The following is a 27986-nucleotide window of genomic DNA, read 5'->3' on the forward strand; positions in this document are numbered from 1 at the left end:
TAACCGATATTTATATTATACAATTCTTTTTTAAATGTATATTCCTGTAGTTTTGACCTAACCAGATTTATCATGACATGAGCGTTACTACTATGAACAAAACAAAGCCAAGACAACAGTTTTGACTGATAAAGTGACCATATTTATTTTTCCAAATAAATATAATTTGAATCAGAAAATTCACAATCCGTCAATAACTTATAATTATAATACATCCAACCTAACAAGTCACCTGCAACATCACCACCGCTACGATGGTGTGTTAAAAGCCTACGACAACGCGCGAGCAGCTAAAGCTGCTGTGAATCCAAAGCCAGCTACAAAGGAACCCGCAGCGCTTGTACCTATTGACGAGGCGTTTGCTAAATTAAAGAAGTTTGACAGAAATGACCCAAGGGCTCAAGCCGCTAGCTTTTAAGCAGTGCTTGGTGGTGCAAATTAACCTGGCTACTACGGAGCAATAAGTGACTGCGTATTCAACCAAGGGTTGCATCACAGTCATGAAAGGGGCTAGATTTTAGGGGTGGACGGTATAAACGGTATACGGTATAAACGGTATGAATTTGCTCTACGGTATGGATTTTGACTATACCGTATAACCGGTAGTGCAGCTCTAAAATAGCAATGACGTCATGTAACCACAGCGCGACTATTTCACTCGCATTTGCCCCTAAAAATAGATAGAATTAGTCATAGATAATAGATATGTGCGAACTGGAAAAAGTTATTTAGGAGGCTTCGCGCAGTGGGCGTGCCAGCCCCTCCCGCACGCATGTAAACACGGGTCTACTAGTAGTCTAGTGGGACGGGACGTCTCCCTGAGCTAACGTTAGCTTAGCTACCGTTACAAAATGACCCAGTCAACTATTCACTTTTAGTTTAATACATGATGAGGCATTGTCTAACCGAACGGTATCTAGTCGGCCAGCTACCGATAGCTCCTGACATCAACAAACGCTCCATCAAGTCTAGTAGAGAGTAGACGTGTATGATAGCTCCGTTAGCCGTTAGCTCACGTTAAGTTAGTTCACCGTTCAAAACGAAATGTCCCATTGAACTAAATAATTCACTGAGGCGTTGTATTAACGTTATATATCCTGCTAGCAGTAGCTACAGATAGCTCCTGATATCAATGTCTTATAACACTGATTCGATGCGTATTCGAGCTGAGGGCTTGCTAACGTTATAGTACCAATACAATAGGGTCCAGGTGCAGCGCCGGAGAATCCTGGCCGTAGCTCTGCTCGAGGCTACTCGAGTATAGGTCCAGGTGCAGCTCCGGAGAATCCTGGCCTAGCTGGAGGCTACTAGACTGAGTACACACAGACAGTGGAGCTTGTTGCGTGGTGGCGATGTCTCGCAGATAATACAAGTACAAGTCTAATTATATAATATATATATTTTATAAAAAAAAAAAAATTATATAAAATAAACTTTTTTTTTTATCAAAAACGATGATACCGTGATATATACCGTTACCGTCTATGCTTCAAATTATACCGTGATATAAATTTTAGACCATACCGTCCACCCCTACTAGATTTGCAGCAGCTTTAGTTGCTTGCGCGTCGTCGTAGGCTTTTAACACAATAACACACCATCGTAGCGGTGGTGATGTTGCAGGTGACTTGTTAGGTTGGATGTATTATAAGTTGTTGCCCTTTTCCCTCCTCGTGGAACTTCTGCATTGCATTTGTTATAAATAGCAAGCAAACTTTTTTCCTCTGAAACTATTCCGACACTACCGACGCCATCTTTGTTTACATCCGCGCTGCTTCAGAAACTTACGTGGCTACGTCACAGCCAAGAAAGGGAGCGCTGGATTTGTGTAAAACGGCCTCTTCCTAAACCACACGCTATCAGTCGTACCACAGTACTGGCAAAACGGGAGGAGCCTACAGTAAAAACAAACGCCCTTCATCCCAATTCACCCACACCGCATTTTTTTTTACCAAAAAATATATTATATTATCGGAGCTATTAACACTTTCACTGCCACACACGAGATATCTCGGGTTTCCGATAGTTATGTTGAAAGCCACTCACGAGATTTCTCGTTTTTTTTTTTTTTTTTTTTTAAGCGATCTGAAATCATATTGCATCACGCGAGCCTACCCGAGCGCCGCCGGCGATCAGATGTGGAAAAAAGCGCCCCCTATCGTCTCCCAGATGACATAAGGGATTTTGGAATGGACTCAATGAAAATGGATGGGGGAAAAAATCCTGTACTCCACATTTTCCAGTCCACTGATGCAGCCGGGGTTACCACAGTTCATTCTGGAGCCTCTCAGCCCCGCGGAATCATGTACTGCACTGTACACACGTTGGATCCATACACTTATCGATTTTTTCGAATGGTGATCAGGAATTGGAATATACCAGTTGGATACCATCTGATGTCAGGTAAGGAATCTATGTTATGAGTGTTAGGATAATCAGACAAATTTTGATGAAGATATATGCTGTTTTGTGAAATGGGCTCTTTCGGTTTCACTGTAAAAGTCCAAGAGGAAATGAACACGGCGATTATCCGTGCGCGGCTCGAATGTGCTTGCGTGCACGTATAATATTGATCATCTAGCATTTATTTGAAAAGGATTCATAAATAGGCCGACGAATATCAACGTTCTGGAATATTCCAGTAAAAGACGATTATCATAGAATGGTCTAGAATGAACTGTTTTTTTACCTCAAAACGGGTGCTTTTCAAAATGCTCTCAAACGGAAATGAAGCGATAAAAAACCAATCTGCCTTGACGGCACTGACTGGAAAAGGATTCTTTGATAAGCGACGGGCAGATTAGACACATAGCCATAATTTAAAACATAGATTAGGCGATATTAAGCGTAACATTGGCGCCAATGGTGGCATTGAAGCGCTACCTCTGGCGCCACCTCATGGCATTCAAAGTGTTAACGTTATCAGGTTTATCGGGATGACGTCATAATTGCTGATATCGGCCCGATAATTATCGTGCATCCCTACAAAATACATTTCCTGGTAGCCTTTCCTACTTTATCCAATCAGGAAAGAGAACTCCCACTACAAAAATGTCTGACAAAGATAAGAAATTAAAACGAGTATGATAATCTGCCAGTGCAGTAAGTAAATTTGGCTTGGTAAGATTTCTTGAAATAAGTTTTTTTTTAATCTAGGGTTTTCTCTCCTGATTGGATAAAGTGGGAAGGGATACCAGAAAATGTATTTCCTGTTCACTGCAGAGCAGATGAGCAAATGAGCAAATGAAATACCACTTGCGTCTTACAGCACATTTTTAATACATTTCTCTGTAAAAGCGTGCCGTTTCCATTAGCCCACCTAGACCAATAATGTCTCAATTATTAGGCTCGACTAGGCCATCTCTTCCCACTCATTATCACTTTATTCCACACCTCTTTACCTCACAGTGTGTAATATCATATCTCCAGGCTATCTGCCTACCGTCACGTTAGGACATATGAAGTGGCATCTGAATTGTGGCCTAATTCACTTTCCAACATAATTAATTGGCTAATGTACCGTCTAGCGGTCAAAAATGCTTACAGCGCCCTTTTTATAAAGCGGAGTGTGTCCACTATCTTCTCATTCATAAACCTGTAACGGGAGGCACACGCACACAACACGAAACGCAGTAACACAGCTGCGATGCGATCCCTTTGATGTGTTTTTTTTGTGGCATACCAGCCGCGCCCACTGCTCAAAGGTTCTGCTCGCTCATTTATTTTGTAGAGTTTGCGTGATGGCAGCTCTACAGTGGTTATCAATATTTCATACGCAAAGCACATGTAGGCTACTTTGTTCAACTCCAGTGTCGTTTTAGCCTAAATTGGGGCAGCTGGCTAAAAAAAAAAAAAAAAAAAATGTTGGCTCTTGAATGGGGCTTGTGTTTTAAAGAGGGCTCTTTTCATTAGGCAGTCCACTACAGTAACACTCCTCACACAGGAAAACAGTCCTCTTACATTATCTAATCTTATGATGTGTTTTTTTTTCCTTTTTTCCTTTTTTTTTTTTTTTTTTTTTTTTAAATGCCCGAAACTGAATTCCTGAAGAGTAGTCTTGATGTGATGGCGCTCGCTCTGTCAAATGAAAGTGGATGACCTAGTTTTCCTCCCTGCCTCTGAAATATTTCAGAAATAGGATTGGATGGCTGCAGCTGAAGTCCTGTGCACTAACCCAGAAACAGCCTAACGCTCCGGCTATAGGCAAGGCTATATTCCACCACCTCCTTCTCTTTTTTAGCTCTCTCCCCCCTTTTCTCTTAACGTTTGACTCTTGAGGACGTGGGTTGGAGAAGTAGGGAGGGAAGCTCGGAGAGAGAGAGAGAGAGAGAGAGAGAGAGAGAGACAGAGACAGAGAGAGAGGGCATTTAAACAGATGACAGTATTTGATTGAATTCACTGGGAGTTGAGAGTGAATGGCAAGGACTGGTGATATTACTGTCTGCTGTTCTCATCACGGAGACTTAAGTAAGTGTGCTCTAAGTATGATCTGTAATCAAGGTGGACTTGTTTTGTAATTTCTTTTGGCTCGAGTGCAGTTTTGTAACTCTGATTTCGTTAGTGGTTATAAATAGCCTATTAGCTAATCTTACATGATGGCAGCGGACAAACTGTCACAGGTTGAGCGGTCAGGACCTTCTCTTGCTTGTGTTTTGATTAATTTGTTTTCATTTCAAACTCGAATACAGATATTATTGAAATAAGTCTAGCTTGACAAAGTTGTGTCCAAAATGTGCTTTAATAAAAAAAAAAATGTAGCCTTGTTTTTCTTTTTTCTGTCATGCCTAAATGGCTGGGCTAATGAGGTTTGTCTGGTTTTTGGAGCAGGGCGAGCTCTGGTGCTGTGATTTAGGATGCGGTTCAGTAGACGGATGTTGCCTCTTGCTCTGACCTCTTTTGCGCTTGGATAAACGTGCAGAGTAGTTTCGGAGGCTCCACTGCTGACCCTATGGCAGTGAGCAGACTTTGCACGACATCGTGTGTTATATGCACTTGTGTGTTTCAGCTGGAACCGCCAGGCTACAGTAGAGATGTCACCATACTGTAATTTCTAACTTCGATACGATACCTTGAAAAGTATTGATATTCGAAACCATTTTCGATACCACAGGGAAACATTTTAAATCTTGAAATGTAAAAATAAAAAGATTATAAATAAAAAAAAAAATTATTTAGCTTTTGTTGCTGGTCGATTCTCCTCAGCTTCTCTCTGGTACTATAAGAGAAGATAAGTATAACACTTTTAAAACTCTTTGTTTATGGGCGGCCGGGTAGCGCAGCGAACCAAGCGTCTGTCTACCACCACAGAGCCAGTGGGATCGAATCCGGCTCTGGTGCCTCCGGCTTGGCCGACCGCCCATACTAACACAATTGGCAGTGTTAGCGGGTGGGAAGCCGGCGTGGGTGGGTCCTGGTCGTTGTAAACGGCAACTCCTACAGTTCGGTCGGGGCGCCTGCAAGGGAAGGATCTGGGAGAGGTAGTGTGACCTTCCACACGTTACACTCCCAGTGAGAGTCCGCGCTGCACATGTAGGTGCACATGTGCTGGCTACACATGTGTCAAAGGAAGCATGTGATAGTCTCCGGTCGCCGCACTCCCAGACCGACGGTAGGGGGTAGAGTGCGCAACGACCAGGAAGGGGGTGGGAATTGGGAAACGACTAACATTGGGAGGGGAGAAAAAACGGAAAAAGAAGGGGGGAAAAGATAATACAGTTTTTTTTTTTTAGATCAGACATTTAAAAATAACTAAATGATCTAATCCTAGAAATTATGTAAAGTTAATAGTACTGCGTGTTAATCATAACAGCATCGAAGTTAATTTACTTCTGACCATTATAGTCAAGTATTTTTCTATTAACTGAAACTCATAAGGCTAGCATCATTGGCGTTCAGTTACAGCTATATTGGCCAACGTACTGCACTACGAACTGCCAGCCAGCTAGCTGGCTACCCTTAACCTACAATACAATACAACAGCTATCCAGCCAGCTACTGCACTACAAACTGCCAGCTAGCCAGCTGGCTACCCCCAATCCAGCCAACCGTACAAAATACGGTCTCTGCCAATCACATCGATTTGTAAGTTAGTTAGCTAGCCACTCCATTGCGAATTAAAAGGTAGCCAGCCAGCCACTATTAGCTAGCTAGTAGCTAACGTTAGCCAACGGAAGAACGATAGCTAGCCAACAGCTGCAAGCCTGCAACAACGAACGCCAATGATGTTATCAGCCGTTTATATTAGTGATGCACCGATGTGAAAATTGTGGCCGATACCGATAACCGATATTAATATTGCTGTTCTGGCCGATACCGATATTTACCGATGTCGATATCTCTGTATAGAAAACACTTTTTTATGATAATCAAATAAAGAGCTATTTTCCAAAACGCATAATTTTTTTTACTTTTGTAACTTATTTTCAGAAATGAAACTATTTAACACTTTAAGTGCCGAAAACGTGTTTAGGCGTCTTTCCTAGCCATGCTCAAGTTGCCGAGGACGCCCTAACTCGTCTTTAATATCAATTTTTCAAAAATCTGTGATCGAAATCATATTTTTCCTCCGCAGCCCTGAGACACAGTGCTGGCCTCCTCTCAACCCTCTAGCGGTTCAAGAGCGCCATCTGGTGGCCGATCGGCAGATCGCCCAACAGGAAGTCACCCTTTGAACCGGAAGTACTCATCCAAATGTGGTCCGGCCACTCTCTATAGCTCCCGCGACTCCATCTTGAAACACTCGATAATAGATCGCTCGCCCTAACCCTATACTTTAGACCATATTCTAGTATGAATATGTGAATGAAAAAGTTTAACGTTCATACACCCTGAACAATACATATAGGACATTGAATGGGCTCTAATAATGGCAATCTAGCAATAGAATTAAAAAAGTTATAGCCCTGCAAAGAAGGGGAACTTCTCCATAGACAAATAGAGCTGGCAAGGGATGGTATATCATGAATTTAACCTTCGGCAGTTAAAGTGTTAAGGCCAAAACATGTAAAAAGAAAAAAAAAATATTTTTTTATATATAAATATCGGCCCTATCTTGATATCGGACCGATACCGATGTGTAAAAAAAACGGCCATATCGGCCGATATTATATCGGCGGCCGATATATCGTGCATCACTAGTTGATATAATGAGCTATCAGTAGATAGCCAGCTAGATAACGTTAGACAACGCCTCATGTATTAAACTAAAGTTAATCGTTTACTGGACCATTTTGTTTAATGCTTCAGTGATGTTGAAAGAGCTGTCGAGGCTCTGCACTTGGAGTGAATGAGAGGATTTGTGTTGATAAGACAGGTCCGTGAGGGGAGGGGGGAGGGGCAATGCCCCAGCAGCGTATGTGTGCGTGTGTCAACAACTTGCTGTAGGAGAGAAGACAGCGCAGAGAACGCTAGCTGGTATCGATAGTGCAGAAAGTATCGATATTGCGGGAAATTAGTATTGAAACTGTTTTTAAATATTCAGAATAGATATGTATAGAAAAATCTATATTTTTAACAACACTAGGCTACAGCCGTCTTGTCGGCGACGACTTAAAGCTTATAATAATAAACTTTGTATAGCACCTTTCATAGAAGAATTGTAGCTCAAAGTGCTTCACAGCAGCAAAAAATACAGGCATACAAAATGAGCATGGCATAAAATGAGTATTTCCAAAAAGGTGCAGACATAAAATAGGCACAGAACATCAAATCACAGTTTTTCACATTAGGATGGAACATCCCAATAGGCCTCTTTTTTTTACGGTTTGATTATCACTGATACACATCTGTAGCTCAAACCGCCCACATTCCCATTTAAGACTATGGTAGTCACAAATCAAAACATGAAGCATAACGCACATTCACACTATAGATCCTCAACATTTTGTAACATGTAGCCAGTCGGTGCGATCATCTGATTGTTACAAAGGCCGGCACTTTTTGGGCGAAGCTGAGGAGCGTCCGCTGTTCTCAATCTTTACCTGTTTTTACAGCTATGGTCAAGAACGGCCAATTACCTGCCTCATTATAGTGCTGGCGAGAGATGGCGTCTCCTCACCTACCTAGCAAGACTGGTGGTTTCTGTCTTTTTTTTCTTTTTTTAGCGATGCAACATGCAAGTACTCCCAACTCTATAGTTGCCTCAGTTGCCTGGCAACAGGGAGATGGAGTGTATGTATTTACTGTTGGAAGTAAAATCAGCGGTGAACGCTCATAGTGTGTGTTTTTAATAGGAGGGGAGATTTGCTGAGGGGGGCTGTCGAGATGAAATGGAACGGCGAAGACGAGCCTGCTTGTATGGATAGGGCATAATCACACAGAATGTCAGTGATGTTCAGTAGAGTAGGCCCTAATTGATCTTTTTTGAGGATGGCAAATTAATTTGGGCCCTTGGGTGGGAATTGAGTTGGCTTCTTTTGCAGCCAGTCGTGTGGTTTCAGTCTGCCTTCCTGTTGGTTTCAGAACCGGGCCTGAATGTAATGACGGGCCCAAACCGCATCCCGTTGGCCGCTTCTGTGGTTCACGCATTAGGCCTACTTATTCATGGTGTTTACATTTTTTATTCCTCAGGTTTTGAGAGCATCCTAGAAGGTCTGTTTGGTCCAGGGCTTGCAGAAGACCTAAGATTATTTAAAGGTAAGTAAAGGCGTTTTCTCTCTTAACCCTTTCACTAACCACCACACTACCGAAGGTTAACCTTTCACTACCACACTACAGACTGTTAAGCGTCTGTAGTGTGGTCGTGAAAGGGTTAACCTTCGGTAGTGAAAGGGTTAAAGAGGTGTTCACGACCAAACGAAGCTCGGTTTAAGGGCGGTTTGAGCTTAGGCTCAGCTTAAGTCATAGCGGGCTCCCCCGGTTAGGCTTTTGGACGAGTGTAAAATGATAACTGTAAGAGTTTTAGTAGTGCAAGTGCATATCATATCTGCCCATCCAAACAATGCTGCTCCATTGTACCATCTGGTGCCGCTCGACATTCACTCCACAAGACATTCTCTCTGGCCCGGCGGAGAGAAGATGCTTTGTCCTCGTATGAAGTTGGTGTTTTGGATGGCGGGCGGCCAGAATAAAAAGTCTACAGTTTCTGCAGACATTTTGACAACACATGAACGGGATGATGCTAATGAGACAATAGTGGGCATTATTTGGATTTTCTTTTATGACATGTTCTGCTAGAAGGCATTGTATATTATGACCAAGTGGGGCCTTGGACAATACCGGTCATTTGGCAAAAAAAAAAAAAGAAGAAAAGAGCCTTCCCAGCATTCTTTAAAAAGATAAATGTGCTGTGACACGTATGAATTAAATGTCCTTATTCAGTCTAAACTTGCTGAGAGGCAAAAAGCCTTTTGTTACGGGCCACGCATGCTTTAAATAAGAAATAAATAAATAAATAGCGAGCGCTAACCTACACGTGGACAGATGCTGTCTGTGGGCATGAGGGATGTTAGTTAGACCGGGCCAGAACAGTATACAGCATTAAGCCTGAAAGCAAATTCAGGGCATTACAGGTTTTTAAATTGCTTTTTAAATATACGTATATTGGAATATATTAGTCTATTTTTCAAGCTGTGTCTTCGAAGCCACTAGCCTAGTATAACTGCAGAGAGATTGTTACAGAGGCAAAACCCCTAACTAAATAAGATGAGTGGTATGTTTTCACTCAGACATTGGCCTAACTGATACTGATACCTAAATGTGGCATTTGGGTCAAAACTTGGTTTGAGGATTAATCTAATTAATATATAATTAATTATATATATAATCAGTAATTTGATACTGATTTCTGTGAGACACTGTGTAACACGGGCTACAGGCTAGTCTTGGGAGATCTATAAAAAGGGCCTCAGCCTTGCTGAAGGTTAGGCTACAGAAATGTATAGGAAGCAATTCGATTTCCATGGCAACCGCCCATAGCAGAGGCTTGTTCACTGGAGCTGATATTATCTGAAATGATGCCATTTTATGTTCCCTTTTTACTGCTGTGTTTTAAGATGCATATCAGTCAACTGTTTCAATACCCCCCCCCCTGTTCTTCTGCTCTATGTTATCAGTATTCCATCATATCACCACATCATTCCACCCGGCAGAGGTTGTAGTTACATATAAGCCTAAATAATGCACTGCAGTGTGGCCCACTTGCATGTTAACCCTTTCACTACCACACTACCAAAGGGTTAACCCTTTCACTGCGACAATACAGAAGGTTAACCCTTTCACTGCCACACGACAAAGGGTTAACCCTTTCACAACAACACAATAGAAGGTTAAAGCCGCATAATTCCCCACGATCTTAGTGGAACAGATGCAGAAGAGCCTCCTGACATCTGAAGGTTTTAGGTTTATATGAACTGTTTCTTTTTCCCATGGATCCACAGATTGTGAGCCTGAAGCGGTGTCTGATTGGTCCTTTGACGAAAACTGTCTGTTCTGCTGCTTGAAACGAGACAAAGTGAAGGTAAGACTTCCTGTTTTTAGCTGTTTCAATCTTCAATCTTTTAGACCATTTAATGGAATTTCTGCTCTTAGATGCTACATAACAGTGTGATGGTTATAGGGCTTGAGGGAGTTTTGAAAATGTCATGCAGATTGATCAATGGACTAGGGCAGTGGTTCCCAAACTGTGGTGCGCGAGCACCCTCTAGGTGGTGCGTGACATGAAAAGACTAATGGTGTTTTTTTTTTTGTTTTTTTTATAAACAATAAAATTTCATACAAATCTTAGTCAAACCTTTAGTATTATGGATATTAAACATGCTGGCAGAGTACATGCATCCATGTTGTCATGAACATTTTAATTAAATAAGGAAATTCCCTATACATAGTCGCCGTGGGAAGAGATAAAATAAAAAATAAAATATGTGCACGGAGACCAGCAAAAAAAAATTCTAACAGAAACCCATTGGGGGTGCGTCAGCTAGGTCGGGAGGTGACAGGGGGTGCATGGCCAAAAAAGTTTTGGAACCGCTGGACTAGGGGATGGAATTCAGGTCTTTAGAAAAAAGGTGTGGACATTGACGATGTTGATGTGGACGTTCTGGTCCCTTGTGAGCCCCAGTAGTTGTTTACTTCCTGTGACTAAGCCTTGGTAATAGATACATTGAGTAAACTTCAAAACAGACACAGTAGTTACTTTATAGTAGTGACAGGATGGTAGTAGATGGACGTAGAGACATTAGGACAGACACAAGGCACAGGCCTTGATTGATTTCAACTCGCAACGTTTTAAAGTGCATATTATATGACTTAGGACCAACAGAGAGGCTCTTGATCATCAGCAGCAGAGATATGAGATCTAATGGATGGAAATTGGGCAAACTTATTCATAGACACTGTTCATAACTACTGAATTACTTTGTCTGATATTGAAGCCACGTCGTTTTACGTTTAAAATGTAATTTACACATGTATTAAATGTTTGGGGGGGGGGTTCACCCTGGCTGTCGGTAGATGAAATCATATTAAATATATGAAATGTTTTTGTATTCAAGTCGTTGTTTTTTTGCTACCGGGAGCTTGGTGCGTCTGGCAAGAGTTTGTACGGAACACGCACAAATTTAAGTACAGCTGCCAGTTCAGTGTGTCTTAAAAAGTCTTGAATTGAACTTGTAACCTGCAGATACCCTGTTACTATATTATTAAAATAAACTTGTTTTCTTTTGTCATGTCTCAGGAGCACTTGGTTGGCTTAAGCAACCGGGGACTTAACGATACACCAAAACCTCTCCTGGTTAAAGACCAGATCAAAATCAACAGACTAGAGAAGCAAGCAGAAGAATTTCTCAATGCAGTCCTCTACAGAAAAGGTGAGTATAGTTCTACCACTCATGGACATGACAAAATAAGGGTCATATGCATAATTTTCTCACACTATTATTACTCTTTAATAATAATGTAGGTCATGAGTCAAGTGTGACTTTTATGTTATTATTCCATGTGTTAGTTGTGTTTTTTTAAACAGGTAAAACACAAGTAGGCCTAGGCTGTGATCAGATTGGACGTCTTTTTCTTACGCTCAAACGCGAGGCGGTGTACAAAGAGAATCTAAAGTGCACAGGGCACAACGAACGATACCTCTGATTACTGTTGCTACCTCAGCTAACGTTACATAAGTTACATTACATTACTACTGATTACTGTTGCTACCTCAGCTAACGTTACATAAGTTACATACATTACTACTGATTACTGTTGCTACCTCAGCTAATGTTACATAAGTTACATATATTACTACTGTTAGCGTTGATAGCTAACGCTAACTAACGTTGGCAACTATTGCTACATTTTCAACATCGACAGCTGTCGATTTCTCTTCAGATACCTCAGATTTGTAATTCCTCCATGTGCACTCCGTGGCTAAAGTAAAACATTTCAACCAAGAGCACCCCGAAAAAGTGTTGCTTCCAAAAATCGAGGTGCATAGTTTGGAGGAGACGTGTGACAAAACCACAGAAAACGCTAGAAAAGGGGCATGTTCAAAAAGGCGTCCATTGTGACCAGAGCCGTAACCGTTTCTCCTGATGTCCTGCTTGTTCCCAGACATCCCCAGCTTCTCAGACCCCCACATCCCTCTAGTGGCCAGAGAGATCATGCAGAGAATGATCCGCCAGTTTGCCGCCGAATATACCTCAAAAAGCAGCTCCTCTCAGGACAGCATCCCGGACCCCCAGTCCCCCTCCGACCAAAGCCTGCCACGCCCGCCCTCCCCCGCCACCAGCCCTGGGGCCACTGTAGCTGCATCCGCACACAACCAGAACCCCGTCCTCAGCAAGCTCCTCATGGCCGACCAGGACTCCCCGCTGGACCTCACCATCAAGAAGCCCCCGGCTGGGCCCACTGAGCAAGGTGTCCACACAGCACTGTACCACACCACACAGCACTGTACCACACAGCACTGTACCACACCACTCAGCACTGTACCACACAGCACTGTACCACACAGCACTGTACCACACCACTCAGCACTGTACCACACAGCACTGTACCACACAGCACTGTACCACTCAGCACTGTACCACTCAGCATTGTACCACACCACTCAGCACTGTACCACACAGCACTGTACCACACAGCACTGTACCACACCACTCAGCACTGTACCACACAGCACTGTACCACACCACTCAGCACTGTACCACACAGCACTGTACCACACAGCACTGTACCACACCACTCAGCACTGTACCACACAGCACTGTACCACACAGCACTGTACCACACAGCACTGTACCACACCACTCAGCACTGTACCACACAGCACTGTACCACACAGCACTGTACCACACAGCACTGTACCACACCACTCAGCACTGTACCACTCAGCACTGTACCACACAGCACTGTACCACACAGCACTGTACCACATATCACTGTACCACACAGCACTGTACCATACAGCACTGTACCACATAGCACTCAGCACTGTACCACTCAGCACTGTACCACACAGCACTGTACCACTCAGCACTGTACCACACAGCACTGTACCACACAGCACTGTACCATACCACTCAGCACTGTACCACTCAGCACTGTACCACACAGCACTGTACCACACAGCACTGTACCACATATCACTGTACCACACAGCACTGTACCATACAGCACTGTACCACATAGCACTCAGCACTGTACCACACAGCACTGTACCACTCAGCACTGTACCACACAGCACTGTACCACACAGCACTGTACCATACCACTCAGCACTGTACCACTCAGCACTGTACCACACAGCACTGTACCATACCACTCAGCACTGTACCACTCAGCACTGTACCATACCACTCAGCACTGTACCACACAGCACTGTACCATACCACTCAGCACTGTACCACTCAGCACTGTACCACTCAGCACTGTACCACACAGCACTGTACCACTCAGCACTGTACCACTCAGCACTGTACCACTCAGCACTGTACCACACAGCACTGTACCACACAGCACTGTACCATACCACTCAGCACTGTACCACTCAGCACTGTACCACTCAGCACTGTACCACACAGCACTGTACCACACAGCACTGTACCACACCACTCAGCACTGTACCACTCAGCACTGTACCACTCAGCACTGTACCACTCAGCACTGTACCACACAGCACTGTACCACACAGCACTGTACCACTCAGCACTGTACCACACCACTCAGCACTGTACCACTCAGCACTGTACCACACAGCACTGTACCACTCAGCACTGTACCACTCAGCACTGTACCACTCAGCACTGTACCACACAGCACTGTACCACTCAGCACTGTACCACACAGCACTGTACCACACAGCACTGTACCACACATCACTGTACCACACAGCACTGTACCACACAGCACTGTACCACACATCACTGTACCACACAGCACTGTACCACACATCACTGTACCACACAGCACTGTACCACACATCACTGTACCACACAGCACTGTACCACACAGCACTGTACCACACCACTCAGCACTAGGGCTGCCACGGTATTGATTTTTTCCTTACCGCACAAATTAGCGAAGCCATTCAAACCGCTGCGGTAACCGCAAATGTAATGCTAAAATAATTGGTTCCTAAATAAACTTTCCGAATGCATTTATTTCTGTAGTAGTCTATTCTTTATAGCCTCTAGTCTAACGTTAAATGTCTATCTTTATTCCAGTGTTGTCATTAACACTATCCCGCCCAAGCACGGAGATCTCCGTGTTTCGATTCCACCCGTTGTGGACAGAAGCACGGATATATCCGCGGCAAGTTGTTATTGCTTTTATTCCATATTAATAACTTATTCAAGGTCGCTGAGCTGCACTGCAGATTTACCCTATTCTTTGAATTCGAGAAGGTGCAATACCGGCCAGATCCTCTTAGGGGCGCTATCGCGATAATGCAGTGTGCACTGTGGCTGAAGGGAGCATTCTTTTTTTGGACCTTTTTTTTTAGTTTCCAGTAGCTGGATTCTGGATGTGTAGCCTGTACCTTGGATTACGTTTTGCATCGCAGATTTCACCATGCAATAAGTGGATTTATCATCAGCCAATGGACATATCGATCTACCAGATGGCGATCGATAACGGGGAAATGCTCGGGGGGGATCCCACCGGACCACGGTAAGATCTTTTTCACGTAAAGTGCAGCCCAATCGGGCATTATTATGATACTCAACCAGGCGTTCGGCCTATGAGGCTAACGCGGTTATTGGTAATCAATAATCAGAAACAACGTCCCCGCCCCCGCCCCCCCCCCTTTCATGCATACATGCTTGAGGATCGTGCCGATCATATGCAGTTTGAGTTATTTCTGTAGCATCTGTAAAACGGAAATGCCATTGGATATAACGTTAGCAGCTATTAGCCCTATATCTAGCCTTCCAGAAAATATACTAGACCAAATCCCGTATAAGGCTTATATTCACGGCGCTATAAAATGAGAACGTATTGATGATTTTTTTTCTTCTTTAAGCCATTTTGAAGGGACGGTTTATGGACTCAATTGACAATGAGAATGGACAGATAGCAATACTATAAAGTATAGATTTAGCTCTACAAACAGCCCCATGTCTGTTTACATTTCCCGGTCCTCTTGAGATTAATTAGACTAATCCCAGTGGCCGCGATTGTGTTAAAGAGGACGACTTTGCAGCAGGAATATTGGTTGAAACAGCTGGCTGTTCTTGAAACAGCTGGTCGCGACTCGCGGTAGCTAACGTTAACCAAACGCTTGGTTCAATAACCAACTAGGAATTAATTGACTGTCCTATCTATCTGCATAACGGATAATAACATCATGGAATCGTTTGTTCAACCCAGTGGCCAGCGAATTAACACCAGCTAAAGCTAGTGATGGATTCGGTTATTACATGGGGCTTACTCAAGAGTTAAACTGCTCACTCAGCCCTATCGTTACATTAGATAGCCAACAGTTTAATCCCTAACGTTATGTGTAGCTGGCTATCCTTCAACACATACCATAACACAGCCCAGGAGTACATTTTAGCTTATTCTACCAACCTGTTACACAGCACGTAGCCAACTTGTTAACGTTAACTTGGGCAACTGCGCTCAGCACACATATACACACACACACAATATGGCATATCTACTGCTCCAGAACAGAACCAGAACTTACCTGTCCTCGCTAACCGTGACCACTCCGTCTTTAGGGATCAAAACGGCAGCATTTATGGCATACGAATGCCCTTCGATTGGGTTTCGCTACAAGATCCATGTTTTTAGCAGATTCAAAGAGAAAACTTTCCGTAGCAGCAAAACAAGTTCTGGGGTTCGATCGGAATGTTAACTGCGTAACTGCGAGTGGAAACTTTCGAACACATGGCGTGAATAAAATCGGCTATACACAACTATAATTATTATTATAAACATGTTTTTAAAAACATGCGGTGATGCGGTAATCAGCTAGACGCGGTACGGTGGGTGTGACATGATGGCGATACCGCGATAATGCGGTAACCGCGGCAGCCCTACTCAGCACTGTACCATACCACACAGCACTGGGGATTCTAACTTTTCTGACCAACATTAAAGGAATAGTTCAGACTTTTGGACACTTTTGGGTATTTGCTAGTAGTGTAGTTGTTGCAACTCACTGAGTTCTGGCCCACCGCCCGGTACCGATTGGGCTGGGAAGCGCCAAACGGCAAAATGGAGCCACGTGACAAAACAAGTGTTGATCCAGACCTGATCCAGTCAACCAAAAACTAAACCCCACAGTCGTCACGTATTTCCATCCTAGAGTCATGTTGGAACACTGTCACATCATCACATGGCTGGCCCCCAATAACTGTATTTCACACAGTGCATATTCATCTTATGTCATGTATTTTGGTCCGCAGCCCCCAGATTGAGCACCACTGAGGTGGATCAGAGCTGCGTTCGCATAATGCTGCCTAGGATCGATGAGCCTACATTACCCCCCCCCCCCCCCCATCATCTGCCGTTATCTGAATTGTTCATAAATATTTTGCGCTCTGTTCCAGTGGAATTGGACATGTCAGATGTCCCTGTATGTGGGAGAGAGGTGTGTGTGTGTGTGTGTGTGTGTGCGTGTGTAGACTTATTCAAATCAGCAAACGGAATTTTTTAATTAAAGTTTGATGGATGAAGAGGCTTTGATGTGATGTTAGATATGGTTACAGCTGAATTGAAGACCTTTTCTTTTACCATATTGACCTGAATATAAGAAGATTATAAGAAGTTGAAGATCAAATCTTGTTTTAGTTTTTTTTTTACAAAGAAAATAAATATAACCTGACTAGAATGTAGGGCGGCTACCAGTAATACTAACGCATTGAATAAAACAAGGTATATATTTACATATTTTAAATTAAATCTGCCTGTGTATATAGGATAAGTCTTTATCCTATATACACAAAAATAAATAAATATCCTATATACACTTAAACAAATTTATCTTGAGTTATTTAAATAAAACTAACCCTAAACCTATTCAAATAAACTACATTTACATCTAGTAATTTAGCTGACACTTTTATCCAAAGTGACTTACAAGTTCTGTACGACAGGTCAGCAGGAAGGGCACAACTCTTACAGCTGAGTAACAATGTTCATCAAACAGTGCAGAAACTTGGGTGCTGCAGTATTGAGTGCATAGTAGTAGAGACATATTAGTATAGTAGGTAGTAATATAGGCAAGGAAGTTGAATTAGTGGAAGAGTGCATGATGGTAGAAGACAGTAGCCTGTAGCCTGCTGGTAGTCCTATTTCTAATATAATTTAGTGGAAAAATAGAAACATAGGTTATATTTCAATTGGACTGCCTCATTGATCACCATGATCTTTTGAAGTTAGAATTTTGAAACCACCGATTAGCCAGTATATCATCCAACATTACTGGGCTCGGATGTTAGAATCGCTAGACAAATCTCTAGAGTGTGAATGCGGTCCTCTGACTCCGGTCTCCTCTCCATCCCCACCACCAACATGTTGCCGCACCCACCCTCTGGAACTCACTCCCTCCAAACATCCCTAGTGCTACATTCCTACTCCTTCAAATCCCAATTCAAAACACACCTTTTCACCAAATTTGTAAATGACTGATTTGCCCTTTTTTTCTTTTGTTTTCTTTCTTTCTTTCCTTTTGATTATTATTTAGTTGTTACGTTGTTCCCTGTCCCCTTCCCGTAGCTGTTAAGCGCATTGGGTCTCCTGAAAGGCGCTATATAAATTTAAGATATTATTATTATTATTATTATTATTATTATTATTATTATTATTATTATTATTATTATTAATATAAGATATCCTTTTTCAGGGTTTCTTATATTGGGAACAATACGGTATTTGGCAATTTACAAAGATAATTGGAGCTCTTAATTTCCAACAAGGACAGGTTCACACAGCAGCAATATGCGTTATGTCTTTCTTCAGTAACGACATTGTGAAATAGGATAATTAAGCTTGTTAACTGTTAAACCCATAGGATTAGCCGGCCACATTTCTTATTGGCTGTTAATGGTTATTCGGTTAACCATCAGTATCCCTAATAGAAGTACTTTATTGATCCAGAGGGAAATAAGAATACAGTCAAAGATATACATTCTAAAATATGTATATACATTCTAAGAAAATATAAAGTAATATACAGTAAAATGTACTGGAAGATATACAAGAATTTATACTGTTACTCTGTGCTCAGTGAGGCACATTGAGGCGTTATACAGTCTGATGGCTGTTGGTATGAAGGACTTCCTGTGAAGTTCAAACCTCCTGTTTTTCTGTGTTTTTCTCCCATCCCAATTTAGTCGTTATGCCAATTTCCCCCCTCCCCTTCCTGGGCGTTGCTCGCATGTGCCCCCCACTGGTCGGTCGGTTATTCCAAAAAGAATATTCCAATTGTCTGATCGCGATTTCCAGTATTGATGTCCATCGGGTCCGCAACATAATCTGGCACAACACATGCATCGAGGGGCCATGGACGTGTTCCAATGTGATCGTGTGAACCGCTAGACTTGCCTGGACACGTGAACACTTAAGGCAACCAACTTACACTTCCGCGTTTCTCTGATTGGCCGCGCGCATGAGCCATGACGCGCTCCTCAGAGGCAGGAATACTAAGCTCCCCCTTAAGCTCCAGGAGAGAGGAGAGAGGCTGAAAACCCGCAGTTTCATAATAATAATAAAATAAATAATAAATAAAAAAATCGTGATTTACCCGGTGGCTACAACAACACACAGTGACTACATGCATCACTGTGTGTTGTTGTAGCCACCGGGTAAATCGCGTTTATTTTTATTTGTTGGTCATGACAAACCAATTACATAAACCAACATATGTGTAAAGGCACAACATATTCCAGTTAATGGTATCTTTTTTTAATGATTCGTTACGGCGCAATCAATACTTCCATGCATTCGGGACCTCCATGTTTTGCGGGTATTCATCAGACAAATCGGATCCAGGATTCGGCTCCCATCAGTCGGGCAAGAACTGCGGGTTTTCAGTCTCTCTCCTCTCTCCTGGAGCTTAAGGGGGAGCTTAGTATTCCTGCCTCTGAGGAGCGCGTCGTGGCTCATGCGCATGCGCGTGCTCGGCCAATCAGAGAAACGCGGAAGTGCAATTTATTTTATTTTATTTATTTATTTATTTGGTTGCCTTAAGTGTTCACGTGTCCAGGCAAGTCTAGCGGTTCACACGATCACATTGGAACACGTCCATGGCCTTTCGATGCATGTGTTGTGCCAGATTATGTTGCGGACCCGATGGACATCAATACTGGAAATCGCGATCAGACAATTGGAATATTCTTTTTGGAATAACCCCGATCAAAGGTAAGGACTATCTGATGTCAATTCCACCTTGATCCTACAATTATTTCATATCGATCCAGTCGATCAACGTATTCAAAACGAATGCCGTTGACGACGATCAGAGCATAAAAAAACTACCCCCCCCCCCCCCCCCTTTGATGCATTCATGATTAAACATAATACCTATTATATACCTTTGATTTGGAAACAGTAGCATGTCCAGGCGAGCAACGCGAACGCATTTAGCAAAATTCATATATTGCTCCATAGCACCGTTTTCAGGAATTAGCCAGGATCACTCTGAAACTATACAATATTCACGACGGGATAACACGCGAACGTATACATGATTTTTTTTTTCTTTTTCACATGTTGAACGAGGGATAGTTACTGTCAAATGAGCCATAGTATTGTCTCCATAGCTAGAATATAGATATAGCCCTGCAAACACTGCGACACACAGTGAAAATGCCTACCGGTATATAAAGCGTGGCGCATTTACTACAGGATGAGGATAATAGCTGGCAGAGAAAGAGTTAAAAGGTATTAAACGTTTTTTATTTAATTTGCAGCTGTCGGGAGATTAAATAATCTTAATATATGAAATGTTTTTGTATTCAAGTTGTTGTTTTTTGCGGGGCTAGCGGGAGATTTTGGAACGCACAAGAATTGGCGTTCGAGTGCAGCCGCCAGTTCAGTGTCTCTGTGTTATTCTTTTTGCTAGTAGGGTCGTGAAATTGGTATAAAACTTTGCACTAAGTGGTATTAAAAATTCCAAAGTGTCATTTGAAACGCATGGTTTTAACCCGTGAGCCCTTGTCCTCTCGTCTTTCCCTCTCTTTCAGATGGAGTGCTGGACTTGTCTCTCAAAAAGACCCGCCACAGCAGCAGCCTACCAGCCCACAGCCCTTACCTTTCTCCTGCTACAACACCACTGAAAGGGTAAGACGTCTCCCTCTCTCCCATTGGTCTCTGTCCTTAAAGGGGAATGCCACTTTTATATTTCCAAATTCACGTTATCTGCACCAGGGCAGTTAAAACTAGACAGAATTATTCTCAAAGTTACATCGTCACCTGGTTGTAAAATCGGCGGCTGCTCCCTAGGCAATGAATGAGGGATTGACTTTGTAGGCTCTTAGAATGTTTGTGAGTTCCTACACCCAAATGAGGTTTAAAGTCTGGAATATAAACTGTAGTTGGGTTGGGATAACTCGACATACATTTACATGGCTCCACAAAATCCAGTGCCTCTTCAGTGCCTGTGGTGTAGCCCCAGATTTTAGACCCAGCTGATCACACATTTGAAGGCTCTTTTTAGTTTTAGGAGAGAGTGGCGCAAGGTCCAGCAATCACACAGGAATTAATGAAACGGCAGCATTCCCCCTTTAAGCTTTACGTCGTTTTTGCTTCTCCATTGACCATATTCATACAGCGGCCAATTTGCTCTCATGCTCAGATTGGGATCCCTTTCCACTCTTGTTCCCACCCTGGGTGGGAAGAGCAAAATGGCCGGCGTGTGAATATGGCCAATGAGATCTCATCTGTGATACCATTGTCCGGTCTGATCATGGAATAAAAAGTAAAATTTAGTAATAATTTGATGATATATAATGATTGAAAACCGATTTACACCCATGAAGTAGATCATTTCCATATAGTCGCTATTTAACTAGATGCTGATGCAGTATAGGAGTCGCACCAATGACTCGGAGCAGTGTGTCAACGATGGAATACTTTTAATAGTGCAAGTGATGAAAGCTATATTCTCACAAGATGCATATTAATTTCCTAAATTGAAAGTATAGCGGGTCTTCTCGTCAGTGCAATCTTATTTATAGTATGCCTATTGCCTGTTTGATGACAGAGATTCAACACCTTTCATTAACATTCATATTCCTCATGCTGTCTGCTTTAACCATAGATCACGTTTTACTGGTTGTAAAATAGAAATAATTCCATACTTTTCCAAAAAGAAATGCTGCCTGAGTTAGACTGAACATTGATAATACCATTAGATACTCTGGATGAACATTGATAATAATAATATCATTAGATACTATGGATGAACATTGATAATATCATTAGTTACTCTGGATGAACATTGATAATATTATTAGATAATCTGGATTAGCATTGATAATATTATTAGACACTCTGGATGAACATTGATAATATCATTAGATACTATGGATGAACATTGATAATACCATTAGATATTCTGGATGAACATTGATAATATTATTAGATACTCTGGACGAACATTGATAATATTATTAACTATGCATGCACATTGATAATATTATTAGATACTCTGAACATTGATAATATTAAATAGATACTATGTATGAACATTGATAATATTAGAGACTATGTATGAACATTGATAATATCATGAGATAGTATGCTGTTTTTATTTAAATTTAAATTTAGTTTGTTTTAATTTGATTTGTATTCAAACAGCTATCTAAAAAAAGAAATTAGAGTCCCATTATATTTTAAATCATAATTTTCCTCTGTTTTCCTTGGGGGCAAAGCCTTTTGATATGATTACACTCCAGCCTGGATGTTAGTGCGTTTGAAATTGAACATGCCTGTAATTCAATTTTAATTTGGATGAATGAAGCGCCAGTTTCTTTACCCCAGCCCCCCCCACCCCTCTGCTGTGGGATCTGAAGTGATCTGATGTGAGGCTCATTCTCGGCAGAATAAAATTGCCTGTGATTATAATTGTATACTGTCTATATGGGCCATTGCTGGATGAAATATTTTTTACATCTGGAGCTAAGCTACATCTCAAGATTTGACATTTCAAAGTGGCGAGCGTCTTATTTGAAAACGCATCTCCTCGTAAGACCGGGGGAAGGCATTTAGACGTGGAAGGGCAGGCCTCGCTTAAAGAATATCCTATTAACATGTATCAAATCCACATAAACAGCCTTCTTGAAGGGTATTTCTTTTATTTATTTATTATTAAAACATTTTTATTTACAACCTCTCCAGAATAGATGTCTCTCATTTGTACATTAGTACTTCACTTGATCACCAGTCATAATGTCAGTCTAACATCCACCATATTGAGGAAATAAGAATCAGCTTGTATGTGTATGTGTGTATATATATATATTTAATCATATTTTATTATTATTAGTTCTTATACCACAGTAACCGGTCAGGTTTCTAGTTAACATTGTCTTCTTGCGTAACAGGAGGGTATTTTCCTGAAGTCAGTATTACGGATGACTTTTGTGTCCTATTTAATTTATTTAAAGAAACGAACCCCCCATGTCTGCTGGCTTACTCTTTTATTGCTGTGCTTGTTCAGTGGTAACGTCACTCACACAGGGCCGAGGGCTATACTCGCATTAGTCATTCGGTAACACATAGTCACTCTGTGCCCTGCTCCTCCCTCCGCTGTTAGCTGCCCGGCTGCTTTACTGCAAACGACAAACAGCTCCTCCTCCTCTCTCTCTCTGGCTATGCCTCCTAGAGCCTCTTTGGAACACATCACTCTTTCTGATTTTAATTTCTCTTCTATTTTCTTCTATTTTTGATTGAATTTATTTTCCCTTGATTCCCCCCCCCCCTCCCTTTTTCTTCCTTATTGTTTATGTTGATGCAAAATTTTGTAAACGAGATCATCGAAGCAAACGAATAAACAAATCCCCCCCCCAAAACGCCTTTTTTTTTGTTCTTAAACGCCACACACGCACGCACACGCAACAACAACAACGCACGACCACACATATTTAAAAAACAAACACAAGTGATGTTACCCAAGCAAGGTCATCTAATAAAGGAGTGGCCAACATCCTCCCCTCCCCAACCCATCCTTCCTTAGAAAAAAGACTGAAAAGCACTGTGCAAGCTCTGCTTACACCCAATTTCCTTCCATCCAATCAGGCGATCCTTGAGAGCGGACGGACAAATCGGGCTGCTTATGAGGAGCCTGCAGGATGGGAGGAGGCGGGAGAGTGTCGGCCACTCCGCCCATTATAAGCCTTCACAGCCTCTCTCATACTCGCTGCACATCAAAGAGGAGGTTGGTCTGGCCCCGGAGAGCGACCCAGAGTCACCTCCCAGCCAGAACCACTGCTCCAGAGCCTCTGACCTCTCCAGAAATGGATCTACATCCTGGAACTCCAAGACTCATTTCGGGGCCCTCCTCAAACTCAGGGCCAACAGCGAGGCTAGCGAGCACCTCAAAGACCTGCCCCGGCTGCTGGAGGCCGCCGGCCTCTTCCCCAAGTCCCTGACCTGCGGGAGGGGAGCCGTCCAGGAGGCCGGCAGAGACCAGGGCCTCTCCCTATCCCACTCCCCAACGTTTGACCTCAAGATCCCCCAGGTGCGGGCCGTGTCCGCGGGGACAGACGTCTCCCTGAGCTCTCTGTCCTCCGAGCACTCCAGTCACAACGGCTCGCTCTGTGAGAGCAGTCTGGCCAAGAAGCTCCGCTCCATTCTGCCCAAGCACGGCCGCAAGAGGAGCGACAGAGCCTCTGACGGCCTCGGCGCCGAAAGGGATTACTGGGCTTACGACGCGGACCGCCACACCGCGGGAGGCAACTATGGCGCCTTTGACCCGGAGGGGGACCTGGCTTCCAAACAGCCGAGGAAGAAGAGAGGGCGTTACCGGCAATACAACACGGATCTGCTGGAGGAGGCCATCGTAATGGTGATGGGTGGGAAGATGAGCGTGTCTAAAGCCCAGTCGATCTACGGGATCCCACACAGCACCCTGGAGTACAAGGTGAAGGAGCGCCTGGGGACCCTCAAGCACCCCCCCAAGAAGAAACTGAGACTGATCAGCCGGGCGGAGGAACAGGACACGTCGGAGTCCTCCGAGGGGAAAGAGGGAGGCCCCAACTTCCAGCACACTGGGCTGGTGAAGGAAGAGGGCGTGCCCCTAGAGAACGGGAGAGATCCGCTTAGCGGAGGCCTCTCCCCGTCCCCAGATGAGTAAAGAAATGACATCGAATCAAAACTGCAGTACTTAAGATGTGTTTTTAAACCTGATAAAGGTAATGTTGCATTTGCCAGACAGTGGCAGAGGAAGAGTTGATTTATATATATATATAATGAATAAATAAAAAGCACTTATAATTAACTTAATTTAATTTGACCTGTCAATCATAGGTCATTAATACATGTATTTATATAGTCTACTATTAAGTGGCTACTTGTCTTTAACACTACAAGTGTCTCACTGCACTCCTTTTTGCCACCAGATTTTCCCCTCGATATAAGGACTTTTAACATACTCCATGAAAAGAAATATATTCCAGTCATGTGAATTTGAATACAAGACTAGTCCTCCTCGGCTCTGAAAATGTCACATTTGCAATTGGAAACTACATGAAATGATGCTGTGTGACAGTGGCGCCCCTTACTGTCCTCTGCCAGCGGCTTTGTTTTAAAGCCACTTGCACTCTTGTGCGACAGTAAGCGGACACGCTTCGCGCAGTTGTACACGTTCAGCCGTGTGAATATTGAGGTGGTGCAAAAGTTAAGACTTTTGTCAATCCTCCTTTTTGTATATTAGGCATTCCAGTAGGCGGCGTCCCCTATTTGTAATCGCCTCCCGTCACACTCTTATCCACAGACACTGGATGACAGAAGCTCTTCCTGTCACTGTTTTGCAAATGCACTCCTGAGATTTAAAATGGAAGAAAATATAGATGCAAGGACATTATGTTCCAGCACCTTTATCTGATGTGTTTTCTTTTTTTCTTTTTTTGGAATAGCATATTCTCCTGTCCAGAATCTCACCTCCCTCTTTATGTATTTAATCCAAACCTCAGAGTTAATATTTTTCCTGCTCAGAAAATGTAATTTCAATGTCGCTGCGCAAGTGGGATAGTGATAGTTTTCACTTGTAGCCTTCAACGCACTTCTGGACCAATACAGGTTGGTGTGCATTATTTGTTAGTAAAAGAAAATGTCTATCGGAATGGTTGAACAAATATAATAGAGTTCTATATACACAAACATACCTCACTCTCTTAATATACTTAAAGAACCAGTTCAGTCAGAAAAGGCTTATTGTCGATGTTAACGTCGGAAGTATAATTCGTTCAGCTTCAGATGTAAAAATCATTTGATTTGTTAGAACTGTTTCAGCGCTACCCTCTGAACACAGCCAGTATGTCGAGGGGGCGTGGCCCTCTGTTCAATGTAAGGAAATTACAAGTTAGCGTCGTGATACAAGCTTTCAAATGTAAACAAATTCATGGGACCAGTTTGATCGGTTGCTACGGGAGATTAACATTGGCTAACCCGTGCTAGCAGGTGATACATACGTTTGTCACAGTTGCTGTGGATGTATTTGAACCACTAAAATTAACTAAATTGTAGCAAACTAGTTCCATTACTCGTTTGTGGACTACACTTTGCATTTACTGACACGGACTGATTGGCCAATCAGGGTAACAGAGTAGATTATGCAATGTTTTCAAGGAATATTGGTTATCTGAAATAGTTTGATTATGTTGATATCCAGTGGGATAGTCATCGTCTTCACAACAAGTTCTAACATTTTGGGCAATTTTACATCAACACACCTTCTGTTAAAAAATGCAATGAGATTGAAAAACACTATTTTCATTGTACTGAATCTTTAAAGGGATATTTCACTTTAGTAGAACAAAAACTCTGCAGTCTTACATCTATGTAAACTTTAAAGTCACCTACAAGTAAGTGACCACTGCTGTCCCTGTCGTTTGCTGTCGTCTGCTGTCTCAGTCCTTCCTCATTCACATATACATTCATTTTGAGGACCATGTCTAAATGATATCATACTTTTGAATTATAAACAAACAATACAGCAATATTATTCTGTGTAATATAGTCAAAGGTGTTGTTATTTTTGTTTTGATTTTTCTCATTTCTCTATTTCTCACTTTAGGTGTAGTTTGACCAGCTGTCAACAACTGGATGTTTAGAATCTTTATTCCAGCAAGCCAGCATATAATCATGGGTAATCACTGCCCAAACATTCCATGCAAGGCAAAGATACACAGCACACTCACAAACCTACAACAAACTGACCGGATCTGCTTTTATTTTCCAAAGGCAATACTCTGTAAACACAAACGGCAAACACGTAACTTTGACTCAGAATTGTCTGTTTTATTGAAATTTGCATAGCAGTAGTTTGTTTATACTTCAGAATTATGATATTTAGACTCTGTCCCCAAAATGAATGGAAGTGAATGTGAAGCCTGACACCTGGGAGGAACAGTGGTGTTGACGGCGGATGCCAGGGACGGCAGTGGTCTTTACACGACGGTCTTTACATGACTTTACACAGATGTAAGCCTGCTGAAAGTTCTACTAAAGTGAAATATCTCTTTAACATATATCAGTGCCTCACTCTTGTCATATTTAAGGGGGGAAATATGACGTCCTCAACTACCTTTTTATAGACATTTTAAAATGTCTTATATTGGCTGACAAACATACCCTATTATCAGGTGTTTTCACAACATACCTTAAACAGTATCCGTAGCATTTCAGTGCCAGTTCGAGCCCTTTGCACATTTGAGATATGTCTGATGTAGGAATTGTCATTTACAAACTTCAGGTAGACTTGCCTCTGGGATGTCTAAAGAAACATGTTGTCCCTCCTGTGAAGGGGGTTCGGAGTTTTCACCTTCCACTTCAGTGCCATTCTTTTTTTATTATCATTAAACCTTTATTTAACCAGGTGAGTCCCATTGAGATCACAAGATCTATTTTTCTGACCAGGATGGCAGCAATACAGTGTTGCAAACAACATGAACGCAAACATTAAAAGCACATATACTGTAGCTAAACATACAGTAGTGGCTCACAGAATCATGTGGCTAAAAAGACAGACGAGAGGCAACTGAATCTAGCTAAGGAAGCAAATGCAAATTACAATTGAATCTGCCTCCCTCACAACATTTTTGAACGTCCTAATCCGGATCAGCTCATCTAGCTGCAGATCTGTCTGTGAGGCGTCCCAGGCTGCAGGGGAAGAGAACATAAAGGCCTGTTTGCCAAATTCAATGCGAACCTCAGGGACAGACGGTGAGAGAGTAATTTGAACATAAACAATACTTACTAGTTTTGTGTACAAAGGTAAGAGACGCAGACCAAGGATGGACTTATAAATAAATATGTGCCAATGAGTGAGTCTTTGGAAGGCCAGTGAAGGCCACTGCACTCTGGCATAGGCTGCAATGGTGAGTGAGCTT

At 42.5% G+C, this 27986-nt stretch overlaps 1 protein-coding gene across 1 annotated transcript in view; it reads left to right on the forward strand.

Annotated features, from left to right (window-relative positions):
• The window catches only part of LOC311234630 (ligand-dependent corepressor-like), a gene marked incomplete at its 3' end in the record, with an annotated part of 57022 nt that extends 32292 nt beyond the window's left edge, over positions 1-24730 (forward strand). Inside the window, exons 2-7 of the mRNA XM_084321877.1 lie at positions 8569-8634; positions 10377-10456; positions 11672-11804; positions 12538-12843; positions 20619-20715; positions 23674-24730. Of these exons, the coding sequence (XP_084178003.1) occupies positions 8569-8634; positions 10377-10456; positions 11672-11804; positions 12538-12843; positions 20619-20715; positions 23674-24730 (1739 nt within the window). The remainder of the gene's footprint in view (positions 1-8568; positions 8635-10376; positions 10457-11671; positions 11805-12537; positions 12844-20618; positions 20716-23673) is intronic.
• Between the last annotated feature and the right edge of the window lie 3256 nt (positions 24731-27986).

This window comes from Notolepis coatsorum (genome assembly GCF_963971535.1).
Source record: "Notolepis coatsorum genome assembly, chromosome: 9".
Taxonomy (NCBI): domain Eukaryota; kingdom Metazoa; phylum Chordata; class Actinopteri; order Aulopiformes; family Paralepididae; genus Notolepis; species Notolepis coatsorum.